The following is an 18,528-nucleotide window of genomic DNA, read 5'->3' as shown; positions in this document are numbered from 1 at the left end:
CTAAACGCCCATCGGCACCACAAACTTAACCTGCTGCAGACCTAGCTCACCTTCTTTCCTCCTCAACTGGCTTCTTCTGAACTATTTCTCCGTAGGGCATCACTAGGCCCTGGTTATGCATATTTATAATTCTGGGGTAATCTTTTGATTTTTTCCCTCTCCTATCTGCCTGGCACAAAGTGAATGCTTAATAAGTGCTGTATCTACACATCTATCTCTCTGCCTGCATGTCTGCCTGCCTGTCTCTGTCTACCTGTTTTGCCTGTCTCTCTGTCTCTCTGCCTATCTGCCTCTCTCTGTCAGCTTGTCCATCTGCCTGCCTATCCATGCCTCTGCCTGCCTGCCTGCTAGTCTGTGCCTCTGCCTGCCTGCCTGCCTGCCGGTCTGTGCCTCTGCCTGCCTGCCTGTCTCTCTGCCTCTCTCTGTCATTTGTCCATCTGCCTGCCTATCCATGCCTCTGCCTGCCTGCCGGTCTGTGCCTCTGCCTGTCTGCCTGTCTCTCTGTCTGCTTATGTGTTTCTGTCGGCTTGTCCATCTGCCTGCCTGCCTGCCTGTCTTTTACTTGAGGGCACCTCACAGTTTTTGTGTCATGGGCCCCTTTGGCAATCTGTTGAAGCCTAGTGACCACATTTTTGCTACCATCTTTTTAAATGTATAAAATAAAATACAGAGGAATGCAAAGGAAGGCAACTACCATGAAACAGTTATCAAACTATGATAAAAACATGCTGAAGGAGGCCTGCTTCACCTCCTCTAGCCGGCCAGGTCACAGGAATGGCCAGTTTCACCTCTGTAGTGTTTCCTCCTCTCCTCTCCACTGCTACCACCTGAGTCACAGGCCCTCACTTCACCCCCAGCAGGACCGTAGACCTTCTCCCAGACAGCCTCCCAGACCTTCACCACTGGACTTGCCTGCTTCTATGCAGCCAGAATAACTGGGTTTATCACATCACTCCTCCACTCAACAATCTTCTCCCTGTTTCCAGGCCCCCTCTCCAGCTGATCTGATATTCCTGTCTTTGACCTGGAATGTCACCCCACCCCCCACCCCACCTTCCTGACCTCAGACGTCAAATCGCATGACGGTTTATGGTTCCCTTCTGGTGTTCTCCTGAAGCCCAGGTATTAGAACCCTCAGTAAAGAGCTACACCATGAGGTCTTTGAGGCTCTGTCTTCCCTGAACTTCCTATCACCACCCATCCTGCCCCAGGACTTCATACAGGCCTCCACAAACCGCTGGTTTTTAATGAGTTTTTACAGCCCCTATACTGTTCCATGAATGCAGTGAATGGGCTGATGCCAGACAAAAATCAGCAGCCCTAACTGTCCACGTCTCTGCTCCATCTACTCTGCCACATCGTTCTGGTCAGTCCATCTAGGGCTTAAGTCCTTCGTTAATCCCCATGCAAATGTCATTATTACCTGGACTTCCACCCGTTATTCTCTTCTTCCCATCTCTTCTGTCCTGCCCTCTTCCCTTTTTCCAATCTAGCTGAATATAAGTCAACATTTCTCAAGTTTACATAAAGTCAAAGAATTTAAAAACTCTCAAAAGTCTGAAATCAAAGTCAGTGTCAAAGTCAAAAAGTCAGGTTCATTCATTTCCTATTCTCTTCCCAAACAGATACTCAGCAAAAAGCCAATGATTCTAATCTGGAATCTTTTTATTTTACAAACAAATTACACAGGACTAAATATCCTCGTACAACATGCCTGAATACTTCAGCCCATCATATTAACACCCAATTTACGCAGTGGGGAAAAAGCCCTCAGGTTTAACCCCACCTAAAATGAAGAATGAAGTGGTCTCTATTTCTTTCCTATGTGTTCCACAAGCAAATATGAGGTGACTCGGGTGCTGCGTCCCCTCATACACAAGGAAGACATGTTCAGAGTTACCTGAACTTGGTGAGGAGAAAGGGAGGCTGTTAAAAGCTGAAGAACAGGTAGAAACAGTCTTAGTTAGACTGAACACTGTCCCACCAAATCCAAGCAAAGTCACTTCAAAACTGCTATAAGGTACTCTCTAGTTAGTTTTTATATGAGTTATCACAATAAATAACATTTTACACTGAGACAGGTTATAAAAACACATCAACTCACTATCTTCTCCAGGACACGGCATTCCAGGCCTTTCTGGTACACACGGAAATACTGAAAGAAAACAAAAATAGCAAAAACTAAGATTAAGCCAGCATGTGTAGAAAAACATAAAATTTAAAATGTACTCATTCTCATGCCCTGAGAACTCCCGTGTCCATGAGGCTTCCAGTCTGGCCCTATCTAGCTGAAGCCATCCCCCGGCGTGGCCTCAACATGATGCGTCTTACACAAATATACTTCTACTATTATTCAATGAGAACCATGATACAGACAATGTACTCAGGTACATGACGATACGCCAACCAGACAAGTGGATAAATGTCATTAATTTACTCAATAATTTTAGGGAGATCACTTACCTTGTCCTCCTTGTCTTTTCTGACTGACCCGGGTCTATGATGCCATCAATGGAGGGAGCTTTCTTTCTAATTCTCACACTCTCTCTTTATTAGGCTGTGCTCGCTTGCTCTCTCTCTAATTCTATACCAAGGTATAATTAGTTCATTACAAAGAAGATTTAATGCAAATAGTAAAGGGCTTTACAAATACAAAGCCTTCTGAAAGAAGGTCCCGAGCACAGAGATGTCACACGTTACCCTGGTTAACATACCCATTGGAAGTATTATGTTAATATCGAAAAATATAAAAAAAGCACAGGGTCTGGAAATTTATAAACATTGAGTTCAAAAGAGATTACAAACAGGCTGATTAAGTGACCTAGTTCAGCCAAGGGGCCAGACAAAAAGTGGAGGTTAGGAATTAGAATGGCAAGCTTTATGCCAAGAAGTGAAACAGAGGCTAACACCATAAAAATAAAGGTGACACAATGCACTATTTAAATAGAAGAGTGGCTGCTCCCTACCAGTGAGCAAAGTTTCTGTTTGAAGTATTTACCAAAAGCATTTCAATCTGGGTACAAGAACAATACTGACAATCCTATCGTCATCTGCAAAAACATGAATCTTGGCTCTCCTGAAAGTTAAGAAAAATTATCCTACTTTAATTTTTTTTTTTTTAAGGAAGACAGCAGTCAATGTAGCTATGTGGCAGACTGGGATTAATGGGTTTTTCACTAAGCCCAGGAAAAGATTTGCATTTTTTTGCAAGAATAAGGTACCTCACAGTCTTTGTCTCCTGAAGCTGGGATAGGAATCCTGGGGGCCGGGCTGGTACACCGGCATCATCTCAGGTTCTATCAAATGGGTTTCATTTGTTATCAAAACCGTGACTGAAGGAAGGCAGGCAGACTACACTGGTGCTTTGACAGGAAAGCGCCTTTCGCCATCTCCTGCCTCCACACTTTAGCAGAGGCTGTCTGTCTGTCACCCTTTCTGGGAATGACTGCTTTGTCACTGCTGCCTCTGGAGGACATAAGTGCCGTGTCCAGGCTTCATTATCATTACTAAAAGATCGGCCGATGGTGATTCTTGTTTACAATCTAAGTGACTCGGGATCACTGGACTTTCGATTCATAGGTTTCCATCTAAGTAAGGAAGCACTGGGACAGTGAGGCGGCACAGTGGATAGAACACTGGCTCTGGAGTCAGGAGGACTTGAGTTCAAGTCCGGCCTCAGACACATAACACTCACTAGCTGTGTGACTGGGCAAGTCACTTAACCCCGACTGCCTCACCAAATAAATAAACAAGGAAGCATTTACAGGTGGTCTTTTAAATTGGGAAGACAGAAAGCCCACTACGAATTTTCTGAGATGATTCAGAACTGTCAGACTAGAGGTTTCAATAATCACTCAACGAGCATTTATTCACTGCACACCTACTACATGCCAGGCATCGTGCTTGGCACCGGAAATGTACAGACCAGAAACAAAGCAGTCGCCGTGGTCAGGGAGCTTACCCTCTATTAGGGAGACAACATGTATGTGCATAAACAGATACGAGACCAGCACGTGAACGCACCACAACCTGGAAGTGGAATGATAAGACCAGAAGCCCGAGTGTCAGGGGCAGACAGGGGAGACTGTAGTAAGGGAAAGCAATGAGAGCAGATGGCTTTTTCCTCAGATTCTGGCTGTGAGAAGGAGAAGTGACAGACAATGAGAGCTTTGGGAGATGGGAGGATCTGAGAGAGAGTTTTTTAATGGTGGGGGAGACCGGGGCATCTTTGTAAACAGAGAGGAAGGCTCCCACTTACAGGGAGAGACTCACACTAAAGAGGGGATTGTGAGAGCACTCGTGTCAGAAGAGGCAAAAGCAGAGGGGATCAAGGATAGTTGTAGGCGGGTTGGCCCAACAGAAGAGATACCAACCACTTCATTGGAGCCTGAAGTGAAGGAAAGACGGGGGTTGATGTAAGAAGGAGGTCACAGAGACTGGCCTCCAGTGTTACAGGAGGCCTTCAGCTACGAGGGGAAGAAGGGGCGACTGAGGGAGGAGAGAAGGTGGGGAGCTGCTGTTCTAAGGAGTGTGAGGAGGGAGGAAAGGCCTCGCTTTGTTGTAGTGAGATCAGTGAACAACTGTGCAGTGACCCAAGAAACATACACATAAATAGGGAGAAAAGGGGGAACCGAAAATCTGGCAGTGTGGCCAATGACCCTTTCTACTTTACCATGAATTAAGAGCTCTGAATCCTTGTTGAGTTCATAGAGCCTAAAGGCTTCCTCTAACTCCAGCTGTGACGAAACTGTGCACGGGTCTCCTAAAAAGATAAAACATAAAGCAAAGGTTAATTGGGAAAAAAATCTATGATGGGATAGGTTAGAAGCAATTTGCTTAATAGAGAAGCTCTCCAAGAAAAATGGCTTTTAATCTCTGAAAAGACATAAAATGATTATTGACATGTGGATGACTCTCTAGAGATGCTCCATTTAAAGGATTCTCTCTGAAACAAGCGAGACAATTAAAAAAACCCCGTTGATTTCTATTTCTCCAATGTCTCACAGGATACGCAAATACAAGATTATATATAAGAATTGGAAAACCCAGCTGATTTCTATTTCTCTGATGTCTCACAGGACATACAAACACAAGATTAATATATAAGAATTAAAAACCCCCCACTGATTCCTATTTCTTCAATGTCTCGCAGGATACACAAACAAGATTATATATAAGAATTTTAAAACCCTGTTGACTTCTAATTCTTTTTTTTTGTTTTTGTGACAGCACTTATTTATTTTTTATTTTTATTGATTTATTTTGCTTTATCAATAATCACTTCCATATTTTTTTGAGTTGAAAATTTTTCTCCCCCTTCCTTCCCCCCACCCTCCCCAAGACAGCACACAATCTGATATAGGTTTTACATTTACATTCTTATTAAACATATTTGCACATTAGTGAAGTTGTAAGTAAAAATTAAAACCAATAGGAGGAACCATCAGAAAGATGAAACAAAACTCAACAGAAGGTAAAAATAAGTGATAGCGATTCAACTTCCATAGCTCTTTCTTTGGATGCGGACAGCATTTTCCATCATGAGGCCTCTGGAGATGTCTTAGATCCTCATAATGCTGAGAAGGGTTCAGTTTAACAACATTAGTCATCGCACAACATGGCTGTTATTGTGTACAAAGTCCTCTTGGTTCTGCTCACTTCACTTAGCATCAGACCATATAGGTCTTTCCAGGTTTTTCTGAAGTCAGCCTGATCATTATTTCTTATAGCACAATAGTATTCCATTCCATTCATATACCACAACTTGCTCAGCCATTCCCCAACTGATGGGCATCCTCTCAATTTCCAATTCTCTGCCACCACAAAAAGAGCTGCTATATTTTTGTACATGTGGGTCCTTTTCCCATTTGTTTGATCTCTTTGGGATATAGCCCTAGAAATGCTATTGCTGGATCAAAGGGTATGCACATTTTTGTAGCCCTTTGGGCATAGTTCCAAATTGTTCTCCAAAATGGTTGGATCATTTCACAACTCCACCAACAATGTATCCAATTTTCCCACATCTTCTCTGACATTTATCATTTCCCTGTTTTGTCATGTTGGCCAATCTCATAGGTGTGATGTGGTACCTCAGAGTTGTTTTGATTTGCATTTCTCTAATCAATAACGATTCAGAGCATTTTTTCATATGACTATAGATGGCTTTAATTTCTTCCTCTGAGAACTGTCTGTTCATATCCTTTGACCATTTATCAGTTGGGGAGTGGGACTTCTAATTCTTTACGATGTCTCATAAGATACACAAACACAAGGTTATCTATCAGGATCATTTGTATTGGAGACTCACATCTAGCATGGCAAAGAAATACAGCGACACAAAAGCCCTCAATGACCACTGTCGCCTGACTAACAGGTATACCAAAAGCCAGTGCTCTGCTTTTTTCTTATCTGTTTTTCATAGGTGGGCTGCCATTTCCACAAGGTCTCTGTTGAATGGCTTGTGATAATCACACGACCTATTGCTTTTGCCACAGTTGGGTCTGCTGGCCCTCAGTGTCTTCACCTGTAAAATAAGGTGGTTAGACTAGAGGGCTTCTGAGACCTCTTCCACGTCCAGATCAGTAACCCTGTGATCCCTCCATCATTTCTTCTGTAATCCTTAGGCAGCTAAGAGCATCATTCTGAGAAGGGGACCACACACTTTGCCAGACAGCCCAAGGAGCCCATGACAGAGTGGTGAAGAACCCCTGGACTGGCAAGGACCTTCTTCCATGGACTGGCTCTTGCCAGCTGACAGCACAAAGATGACCGAGGGGACACCACCAATGAGACATCACAGCAGGGATGCCTTCACATCAACTTCCTGTGACGATGATTTACACAACAACAACACTGTAAAGACAAGCAGCCCTGAATGACTTAGGATCAGTGCAAGGACAACCCATGAATCCAGAGGACTCATAAGGAAGCAGGGGAAAGAGAAAATAGACTTTTGTTCTTTAAAAAAAGAATTACACTTAATCTCAAAAGGTGACGGTAATGATGGTCCTTAGTCCATGAATGTCTCTATCTGGCACTCCAGTAGCCCCAGGCCCTATTCCTATCTCTGAATCTGACTCTGGACTTCTTCTTACCTCTGGATTAAATATAAATTTCTATGTGGCACCGAAAGCCCCTCACTAGGGGGAGCTTGGTGGCACGGTGGACAGAGCACAGACCTTGGTGTCAGGAGATCCCGAGTTCAAATACCACCTCAGATGGCCTCAGACACTTACTGTGTGACCCCAGGCAAGTCACTTAATCCCAACTGCCTCCAAAAAAATAGAAAGCACGTCCCTCACTGACCTTTCTGGCTGTACACTACGTGCCTCTCCCTCAAACACGCTACAATCCAGTCAAACTGACCTCCTGGCTGTTCCTCTTCATACACTACATTCCTTCTCAATGCAAACACTGTGCCTACCCCAGGTCTGTGATGCACCCCCCCAGTCACCTCTGCCTCTCAGAAGCCCCAGATTCCTTCAAAAATCAGCCCGAACCTCCCCAGCTGCTGGGACCTCTTCCCCAGAATCACCTCAGATTCATTTTATAGTCAATCACTTTGTGTGCGCTTTTTTTTTTAAAGGCACTTGGGGTTAAGCGACTTGCCCAGGGTCACACCGCTAGTCAGTGCCAAGTGTTCGGTCTGAGGCCGGATTTGAACTCGGGTCCTCCCGACTTCTGGGCCGGTGCTCTGTCCACTGCGCCGCCCAGCCTCCCCTGCTTTGTGTGTACTTGTACACACGCATCTTGTCTCCTGTTACAGAATGCAAGCTATTTGACAGGTGGGATCATTCTGTTTCTGTTTTTGGATCCCCAAAGCTAGCAGAGTGCTATTCAGTCAGTCAACAAGCATTTATGAAGAGCCTACTGTGTGCAGACACTGTGATACAAAGAAGGGTAAAAGCCAGTCCATCTGATGGAGGGGGACCACATGCAAACAACTAGACAAAACAAGGCTGACACAGGAGAGGCTTGTGGCAGGAGACGCACAGCAGGCTCCTGCCATAGTCCAGACACGAAGGTCCAGCAAAGCATCAGCCCATGGGGGCGGCAATGCCCGAGGAGAGAAGGGGGCAGACGCAAAAGCTACCACGGAGGCGACACCCACAGGCTTTGGCAACGACTGGATGCCGGGAGAGTGAGGAGTCGAGGGTGACACGAGCTGTGAGCCTGGGAGGATGGGGCGTCCTACACAATAACAGGGAAGTCAGGAAGAGGAAGGATATGGGGAAAGCCACCGCACCAGTGCAGAGCACGGTGAGCTGAAGGTACCCAGGGGACATGCGGCTCAGGACATCTGACAGTCACTCAGAGATGCAAGCCTAGAGCTCATGAGAGGTTAGGGCTGGAGATGCAGACCTGGGGATCCTAAGCACAGAGATGACCAGGGAATCCTGGGGAGCTGAGACAGAGAAGATGAGAGGGCCCAGGACAGAACCAGGCTCAGTGGGCATGACCTGGATGAAAGTCAAGCAAAGGAGACTGGGCAGCAGTCCAACGTGTGTGGTGGTGTCCTGAAAACCTAGAGAGAAGCAAGGATCAAGGAAAGAGCAGTCGACAGGTCAAAGGCTTCAGAGGCTAAGAAGGGTGAGGACAGAGGTAAGTGGCACACAGTCGGTGGTTAGCAAATGCTCTGTTGTGTGAAACATGGACATCTCTTGCTCCTGCTACCCCTCTCCTCTATCTCATAAAGATCAGCAGCATCTCTCCCTCCACAAGGCCTAGGAGAAGGCCCAACAGGGCTCCCACTTCATCTTCTGGAACCCCTCACCCTATGGTTAACAAACTCTCCTTAAGCCTAGACGTATTCCCCATCCAGCTGCAATTACCACTGGTTCTCTCCTAGAGACCCTCATCTTTTGGTTCCTTCTTTGATGCTGGACTTTCCTCTTACCACACTCCCCCAGCCCCATCTCACAGCAACGTCAATAAAAAGAGCATCAAGAAAACATCTCCAAGAAAAACAATGCCGCCTACACTCCCTGATTCCATTAGCTCTTTTGTCCTTATGCTGTCTCAGCCCTGGTCATGCTCAAACATGGCTCGACCCCCACCTCCGTGCTCCTGGAAGAAGCCATAAAACTGGGCTACACGGACCCATTATCTGGCTTCACCGCCCTTAGCACCATGTTTGTGCAGCTGCATGCAGTTTGCAGGTTTGGGAGAGACAGTGTGGGCTTTGCTCGGACAGCCTTGCTGTCATTCCTCGCTCCAGCCCATCCTCCACTCGGCTGCCAAAGGGATCTTCCTAAAGCACAGCTCTGACCATGTTCTCCCCCTCCTCAATAATAAACTCCTAAACCTCCAGGATCAAGGCTTTGGCTTTTCAAGCACTTCCCAACCTGGCTCCCCAACCTTTCCAGGCTTCTCAGACCTTATGCCCTCTCCCACATACTCAGTGACACTCCTTCTCCTGACTCCAGGCATTTTCTCTGGCCGTCCTCCACGGCCAGAACTTTCTCTTGCCTCACCCTACCTCCTGGCTTCCTTTAATTAAGTCTCAGTGAAAGTCTCGCCTTCTGCTGGAAGCCTTCCTCATCCCCTCAGTGCTACTTCCTGGCCTCTGAGATTATCTCCAGTTTATCCTGGATCAACCTTGCTTGTACAGAGCTGTTTGCATGTTGTCTCCCCACATCAGAGGGACTGGCTTTTGCCTTTCTTTGCATCGTGGTGTCCGGCACACAGCAGGCACTTAATGAATGCTTGTTGACTTGACTTGCTGAGGTATCAGAGGAGGACTTCAGTGCAGGGTGGTCACATCACTCTAAGCTGAATACTCTAATCAAGAGACCGCATTGTGAAAAGGGCCCCTGAAGAGTGCTTCAAGCATCCTGACGGGCCCCTTTCCTACTTCCTGCCACTCACTCAAATGGCTTTAAAACTGCTTTTTAGCTTTGCAGCCTGTCATTCTAAGCTTGGCTCCCTCTGGAAGACTTGAGTTCCTGCAGACTAAGAGCACCTGCTCGAGTCTGAGAATTAACCAGAAGCACAGGAACATGGGGGGTGGTAGTCCCACTACTTGCTGCCTTGGTCAGCTGCCAACTGGAACACTGTTTTCAGGTCTGGAGCCATATTTTAATGATACTAAAAAGCTGGAGGGAAACTAGGGTACTGGTGGGGTAGGGTGGGAGATGGGGTATCTCACGTCAAAATCACAGAACTAGGGGGATTTAGGATGGAGAAGAGAAGACTTTAGAAGAGCAGATCACTGTTTCAAGTACCTGTAGGGTTATCCAGTACAGCAGGAAAAGATTAGACCAGTTCCACCCAGCCCCAGAGAGCAAGAACCAGAAACAATAGGTGGGAAGCCACAGGGAGGCAGAAGGCCCTGCCCAGGGAGGCGGTACAGTCCCCCAACCCAGAGGTCTCCCAGGAAAAGGCTAGATGACTACTTGATGGCAATGTTGCAGAGTAGATCCTGGGGCCAGTTCTCTCTTATCTTGACCCTAAGGAACAGAGAGCCCTTTTTCTTCCAGAGAACTAGGCAGCTAAAATGAAGCAGATTTTTTCTACTCTGCTGCACATACATAACCAGATTCCATTTCTGTCCTAAAATATTCATACCATCTCAAGTTTAAAACTTCTTCCCACACAGTATACCAAAGTACAAGCTATAGTTAGAAACTGAAAAACATATTTAAAAGAGTGACAGAAAATCTAAAAGTTTAAGAAAATGTTCAAATATTCTTCTGCTTAAGGAAAAACTCAAATTGAACTCCTCAGAGAATGTAAAGCTAAAGGGGCCTTGGTGACTGTCTAGCTAATACTCTCATTTTAGAGATGCAGAGCCAGAAACCAAAAAACAAAAAGAATTAAATACACTTAACTTAAAATCTAAAGAAATTTTGTTTAAAAAAAAAGCCAGGAAAATGCAATCTTCTGTTTATGGGTGATCTCACCAATCCAATGCTGTAGATCCCAAACCAGCCTAGGCTCCTCTGTACTATGTGTAAGGCTGGTCTGTGCTCTCCCCATAAATCTTCCAGAGGATCTAGCCAGTGCCCTAAAGACACCTTTCTCTAGGATGTCTACCATTCCATGGGTAACATGGAGTCAGGAGGACCCAAGTTCAAATCTGGCCTCAAACACATGAACACTCACTAGCTGTGTGACTCTGGGCAAGTCACTTAACTCCAGTTGCCTCACCAAAAAAAAAAAAAAGAAAGAAAGAAAGAAAGAAAGAAAAGAAAGGCCTCTGGGCCTTCCCTGCTGGTGCCACATGACTGGTCCACATCCTCCTCTCCCTGGATACCTTCTTTGATGGGACTCGAGAACAAGTATTCACTGCCATAGGCCAGAGCCAACTTCTGGACATCGCATGCCTCTCTCTGTTGGCCTCTGTATCACCTAAAACTCTGTTCCTTTAGATAACGTGGTAATTCAGTGCCACATCTGGAAAAATACCAGGGCACCAAAATACGAATTTTTGTTACATGGAGTAGCTTGGGATCATTAAAGGGCTTCCTGACCTCATGACAGAAAATGCTATCCACATCCAAACAAACAACTACGGAGTTTGAATGCAGATCAAAGCATGCTATTTGCTATTTTTTTCCTTCTGTTGTGTTTTGTTTCCTCTTTCTGGTGGTTTCTCCTATTGATTCTAATTCTTACTTACAACATCACTAATGTGAAAATATGTTTAATAGGAATGTATATGTATAGCCTATATCAGATTGTGTGCCGTTTTGGGGAGGGAGGTGAAGAAAAATTTAAAACTCAAAAGCTTATGGAAGTGACTGTTGATAAATCAAAATAAATTAATAAAAAAAAAACTTTTAAAAAAAGGGCTTCCTGATTCACCAAGCAGTAATTCAGCCTAATCTCCAGTTCAATTTACTGAGAACATAAGCACATCGATCAGTGGCAACTGATGTCTTCTTTTTATAAAACTTATTTTTGTTCTGAACTTAACAACCATCAAATAAAATGGGCATTTCTACAGACTCAAGAACGAAAGGATTACATGTGAAACTGCAGATCTCTATTCTGGCACCTGGATTTTTTCACAGATGTTCTCCTGATTGTCTTTTTTAAGTAATAAGCCAAACAATTTTTCTCCCTGATAGTTCACTTTCAAAATCTCAGCACTGGAGAGAGTTTAAGATTCTCTTCCCCTCTTCACCCATTTCGAAAATGGCTTCTTCGATGCTTTCACAATCGAGTTGCCTCCTGCATGGATTTCTCCTGGGGAGCCTTGATCTGGGCCTGCTATTTTTCTGACTTTTTAGAACCATTTTGTACTTTGTCCTAAGGCACACTGGGCATTAAGGGGTCAAAGGCCACAAGGGAGGGATCACTCTCATTACTAAGAAGTATGTAACAGAAATGACAGGCCATTTCCATTTTTTGAATGCCTGCAGGCCTCTCTCCACTTTCACCTATAAATGTTCTTGAGATGGCACATTAACTGGGCCTTATGCCAAGCATTTCACAGACCTTTTTTTCCCCCTTTCTACCAATCAGCTATTTTTTAAAGAGATTTATTCATAATCTTCCACCATCCTCCTCTGTAATAATTTTTAATCCTGTATTTTCCTCGGCTGCCATATCTACTTGGTGAGGAACCCAAACACTGCTGCCTGAGGCAGTTTCTGGGCTCTTCTGGTCTCCATATTGCTTGACAAAGGTTATACTCTGCAGAAAGTGACCAAAGTCTGTGCTAATGTCTTTTCCTGTGTATGTATTTTTTTGTTTTTCAGTATCCAAAGCTGCTTCTGCATATGTCTGGTTGAAGGTACTGCAACTGAATGCCTTGTTTTCTTCTCATTTCTTCTAATGATGCTGATTTTGACCTTCGCAAACAGACCAATGACTCAACTGTACACAAAGAGCAGATTCAGAAATGACTCCCGTTGAGAATCCAGCTTGAGACATCATCCATCTCATTTTCTGCAGTGTTCAGGGTTCACTGTGTCAAGTACCTTCCTTTCTTCTTCTTGGAGAAAGTATTCAGGAAAAATAAATATACACCCCCTGAATACTCTAGGAGCCTTTGGCCTCTTTGATTCCTTCATCTTGAGGTCATGCCTCCCAAAAGGTTTTAGGCTAACGTCTCTTACACTCTCCTACTTTGCCCTGAAGTCTCTCCATGTTCCTGCTTTTGCCCTCTGGGCTACAAAAGGCTCCTCCTCCCAACCAGCAGCTGCTCAGCTCTAGGCTATGTCCAGGCCAGGCCCAGAGCCAGAACTGTCCACTCATCACATTGGACATGTTGGCTCTTGGGGCCAAAACAGTGGAGAATGAGGTAGTCGGCAGAGCTGAGTGGCACCTGGATTGCTTTGGCGCTACCATCCACGGTTTGCTTACGTTACATTCATCAATTAACCCTGCAGAGTTAGCTTTAAGCTGGTAACTGGCTGTGCTTCTATTCCTTGAGATATGAACTGGACCAACATCCCTCCTAACTCTTCCCATCTTCTAAATTTCCTGATTTCTACCTCAAGAGCACCACCATCTTCCTTCTCACCCTAGATCACCACGTCAGAGGCATCCTGGATTCTTCACTCACCCCTTCTATCTAATCGGTTGCCAACTCTCGGCAGTTGTGATTTCACATTTCTCCCACGTGTCCCCCTCTCTACACTCACAGACCTGGCCCTCGGTCAAGCCATCACCACCTCAGTGGGCCTACTGGGAGAGCTCCTTCAAGCCTCTCCACTACAAACCAGCCAAAATAATCATCTATGGGGGCAACTGGGTGGCACAGTGGATAGAGCACTGGCCTTGAAGTCAGGAGGACCTGAGTTCAAATCCGGCCTCAGACCAAACACTTGAAATTTACTAGCTGTGTGACCCTGGGCAAGTCACTTAACCCCGAGTGCCAAAAAAAAAAAAAAACCAACAACAAAATAACCATCTATGTCCCTCCCTACTCAAAAAGCATCAGCCTCTCTTTCTATCTCCAGGATAAAATACAAGCTGTCTTTTTAATACAGCCTGGCCCTAGATCCCCTGTCCAGCATAGCTTCCTTTCAGACTCCCACATCCCAGCATCTGGACTCAGCATCTTTGTCCAAGCCGCCCTCCATTCTTGCCTGTGGAGTTTTCTCCAACACTCAGCTCCGCTCCACTCGGATGCCACAGCCTAGGAAGCGTTCCCTGTGGTTGTTGATAGTTTTCCGAGGTGCTGACACTAACTCCTCGTGTGGCTTTGCTGCCTGTTTCCATGTCATATGATGGAGCAGGACTGGGGCTCTCTGAAAGCAGGGCCCATTGTCCATTTGTGTCTTTGTATTCCCAACACACAGCCTGAAACCTCGGGTGCTGTGGGCATCTAACATTTAATTGAATTCACTGAATGCTAAAGGACCTTTGTACAATTTTTATGAAATACTAATGAGAAAAAAGCTGAAAGTTAGGTTTAACTCTGCCATACACATGCAGTGCTGTTTTAATATCCTAAGTCTCTGTAATTTTTCAGTGCAATTTAAAACAAGAGTAACAAAAGTAGCTAGAATTTACAATCATTTTAAGTTTTGCAAAACACTTTGCAAACCTTAACTTCATTCAATCCTCACAACAACTGAATGAGGTGGGTGTTATACCCCCATTTTACAGATGAGGAATCTGATGCACAGAGAAGATAAGTGACTTGCCCATGGTCACAGAGCTACTAAGTTTTAAGGTGAACCCAGGTCTTTCTGACTCCAAATCCAACACTCTGCTATACTGCTGTCCCTCAAGATCAAAAGTATACCAAAGAAACCTAAGAAGATTAAGTGACTTCCATAAATAGGTAATCCATGGGCTTTCACATTTCAAGTGACAGCTGGACTGAAGAAAGATCAGAGACTAGTAAAATATCCGGAAATCTAATCAAGTCATTAACTTACAGGATAACATTGGATAAATCACTTCATTGTAATGTCCCTCAGTTTCCCTATCTGCAAAATGGAAATATTTCCTCTTTACCTAAACAACAGCAACTTTACCAAGATTGTTAGCTAATCTCCTTACAGGAAAGGATCTTCAGAAACCTGGGCTATGTATGTCTATCATCACTGAAGCAAGGCTAGCTCCACACACCAACCAGAATGCTTCAAAAGCAAGACCACTAAAATTTGCACAAAACTGTAATACACAATTAAGCCAAAGGAGTATTATCAGCAGAATCTTCAGGTAAAATGCCTCCATTTCCCCTTCCCTCCCTACACAGGCAGCATACAGAACCAGAAGATCTAGTTTGAGTCCTTGCTGGGGGACCCCGGCCAAGTCACACACACAGAGCCTCAAGGTTCTTATCCCTGAAATGTTGTTGTTTGCACTGATGCTCTCCTAGGGTTGTCGTGAACAAAGTGCTTTGTAAATGGGAAGCATCATCACTGTCATCACACACTTATTTTCTCCTGGATGAGATTTAGTCCAGAATTATCGTTTGGCCCATGACAGGACTGCGGGTTTACCTGCTCTCAGGGGCTGCAGAGGATAATCTTGAGGAAACAACAAAAACTCAAAGAACCCAAGTGTGTATGTGTTTGTGTATGGCCCTTTGGTAAATATATCAGGAGAGAAAAAAGATCAGAAGAAAAAAGGGAAGAACTGGCACCAGATCAATACTAATGTAACTAAATAAATTAAGCCCTTCCAAAAGTATTAAAAAAAAAAAAAAGTCAGCCCTTTCTCTGCCAGACACTCGCCACCCACTCCATCAGCCTTTGCCTAAGCCGCCATCTGTTAGTTTCAATCCAGTCATCCCAGTCTGGGTACTGGCTCCCATGTGCATCGACATGTCGATACTCTGGCATCCCTGGGATAATGTCTGAGTAATTTGGGAAGGATTCACGTGACGCTTCTCCTACGCCATGTCTCCACACCGGGGCTGCCTCAGAAGAAGCACTCACACACAGGTACGCTGCCTATCTGCGGATCGCCCTTCAACTGCCTGGAAGAGGGCAGTGCACAGCTAAGATTTCTGGGTATTTTGTGGTAAGAGGATGAAGGGAAATGCTAATCCTCAAATTCCAGTTTATTACAGAAATTCTACCTCCTCTATTCTGAACTACAAGAATACTGAAACATCTAATGCCCCAATACTCAAAGTTTCATTTGAACAAAAGATGGAAAGTCAGCATTTACTTCTTCATCAACATTTCCCCTCCACTGTCCTCCCCTTTCATAATCGTCAAACCAGAATGTGGCAGATCAGGTGTGAGCAATTAGAGGTTTGATAACTAAATAATAACATCATCTAGCATTTATAAAAAGCTTTACGGTTTGCTAAGCGCTTTACATATATTATTTCATTTGATCCTCAGAACAGCTCTGGGAGGTAGGTGCTGTTATTACCCCCATTTTATGGATAAGGAAATTGAGGCAGAGGTTAAGTGACTTGCCACGGGCCACACAGCCAATAAGTGTCTGAGGGCAGATTTGACCTCAAGTTTTCCTAACTCCGGGATACTATGGACTTCACTGAAGGGATGTGTAGGTGTTGGGTACCCTTCAGCACATACATCAGAAAGTACACATATATAACCACACGCATACTCAAACCACCAGATTCCCTATCAGGAATCAGCTGGGGTCACCTTACCCCAGGCAGGCTGAAAGAAAGCAGTGAGACCTCAGCAGACCACTTCTGGAAGATTTCCCACCTTGGCCTAGAGTAAGCAAAGGACCGTGATGAATAAAAACACAGATTTACAGAATGTATATGCTTCCAAAGCTAACTCTTGTTCTTTTGGGGAGACAGGGAAGGAACAAAAAGGCATCAGAGAAAACTGCTCAACTAAAGACATGTCCTTTCCACGAAGGTTCAACAAAATGAAAATCCATTGGAGACCTAAGCTTATCATCAACAGCAAAATGCCTGCTCTAGTGGAGGGGGGGGGGGGGGGGGGAGCAAGTTTACCATTCAAATGGATAATCTCAGTGTGGACCTCTGGGCCATTCCACAAAGGGAAAGGATATTTTGATTGAGTTCAGAAGCTAGAGGATGGGTGGGGAATTCCAGTGGGGGAGAAGGGGGCAAGCAGAGGCCTGCAAGAAGACATGGGGGTTGGGGGGCGGGGGAGCCGTGGGCAGAAGAAGAACTGCAGATAAGAAAGGAATGTAGGAGATAAAAGGGCCCCAAAGACAAACCTAGCCCGTCCTTGGGTTTCCTCCTCAATCTACACATGCATCACACAAACCTGTCCTGGGCCACCTGGCATGCACCTCAGGTTGCCAAGGCCTGCCCTATACCAAGATGAAGGCTAGTTAAAAGTGACAGTTATAGATATAGACACATACAGACATGGCAGATGCCACAGGCTCATGCCCAGAGCAGCAATCAAGGGCACGTTACGCCCTTCCGGGCTGGAGAGGGCACAGTTGTAATAAGAAGGGGATCCTAAGCCGAGCGATCCCCTGTTCATCCAGGAAGCTGCCACGGGTTTGCCTTCTGAGGAGGGCGGGGACTCCTGCCCTAGGGACAGGCTGACAGAAATGCCTTTGCCCTGGCCGCCTCTCCTGCCTCACCACCACCTCTTAGCTTCCCTGACCTCCTCAAAACTTGGTTCAAATCCTACCCAGACAAGGGTCTTTCTCAGCCTTCCTTGCTGATGTGACCTTCCACCCACTCTGTATACAAACAGCACAGGCCTAATTACTGCCGTGTTTGTCTCCCCCATCAGAACAGCAGCTCCTGGGGGGCAGGGACTGCTTCAACTTCTCGTTGTATCCCCGGTACTTCAAACAGTGTGTGGCACGCAGTCAGCACCCAATATTAACGCTTTTTGACTGACTTGCGGCTCCTACGTTGTAAGTTCATAACAGACATGACACCACTGGTTTTATCACAAGCTTCTCTTCCGGATTCTGTCTCCTGTGAATGTCTGAGCATTTCTGCTGTATTCCTAGGTCCTACCACCAAAGTCCTCAGCTCCATCAAATGGCTCGACAGAAACTGATGAGATTTTATCTGTGGAAATGACTTTACAGAAGAGACGTGACCTTCCGCCCTGACGCCACACCCTAAAGACCAGGGGACTGCTTGGCCTGGCTTGCAGCTGAAGCCTTCCAGTATGGTGTCTCCCCCAGCAGAATGTGAGCCCCTCAAGAACAAGTCTGTCCTAACCCCAGTGCTTAGTTCACAGCAAGCGCTTAATAAATGCTTCAGTCATTCAAAAGTAAACTCTCTCTCACCCCTTTTCGCATGTCTCCACAGCTGCTTAGCTCTCCGACCAGACCAACAGTCAACCAGGGCTCTGGATATGGCCCAGCTGCTGGCCGAGCAGGCGGCCCTGGAGACAGAAGGTGGGGGGGGGGGGCGGCGGAATTAGTTTTGGCTTAACTCTTCCTATAGGTTACAAAGGAGAGTTTAGGGGAGGAGGGAGGAGTAAGGGGACAGTAAGGGAAGGAACATCCCCTCCTCACAAAGAGAAAAGAAGGCACATCACTGAAGTGTTGTTAAAATGAAAGACACAAACACCTCAACTAAGGAAAACCACCAACGTGCAGAACTGATTCAGTCCTTCTAAAAACGCCAGCTTCACAACTTCTTATGCTGTTCTCTTTTCCTGCCTCCTTTGTGTAAGGAAATGT

The 18,528-nt window shown here is 45.4% G+C and overlaps 1 protein-coding gene across 1 annotated transcript in view; it reads right to left on the bottom strand.

Moving 5' to 3' along the window:
* Positions 1 to 18,528, bottom strand: part of PRKCI (protein kinase C iota) — a 77,470-nt gene that overhangs the window by 25,955 nt on the left and 32,987 nt on the right. Inside the window, 2 exon segments of the mRNA XM_020979951.2 lie at positions 2,105 to 2,155; positions 4,673 to 4,762. Coding sequence (XP_020835610.1) covers positions 2,105 to 2,155; positions 4,673 to 4,762 — 141 coding nt within the window.

This window comes from Phascolarctos cinereus, unplaced genomic scaffold (assembly GCF_003287225.1).
Source record: "Phascolarctos cinereus isolate Bilbo 61053 unplaced genomic scaffold, phaCin_HiC Scaffold_7;HRSCAF=346, whole genome shotgun sequence".
NCBI lineage: Eukaryota > Metazoa > Chordata > Mammalia > Diprotodontia > Phascolarctidae > Phascolarctos > Phascolarctos cinereus.
The sequence above is the reverse complement of the archived record's forward strand: the minus strand, read 5'-3'. Positions and strand labels throughout refer to the sequence as shown.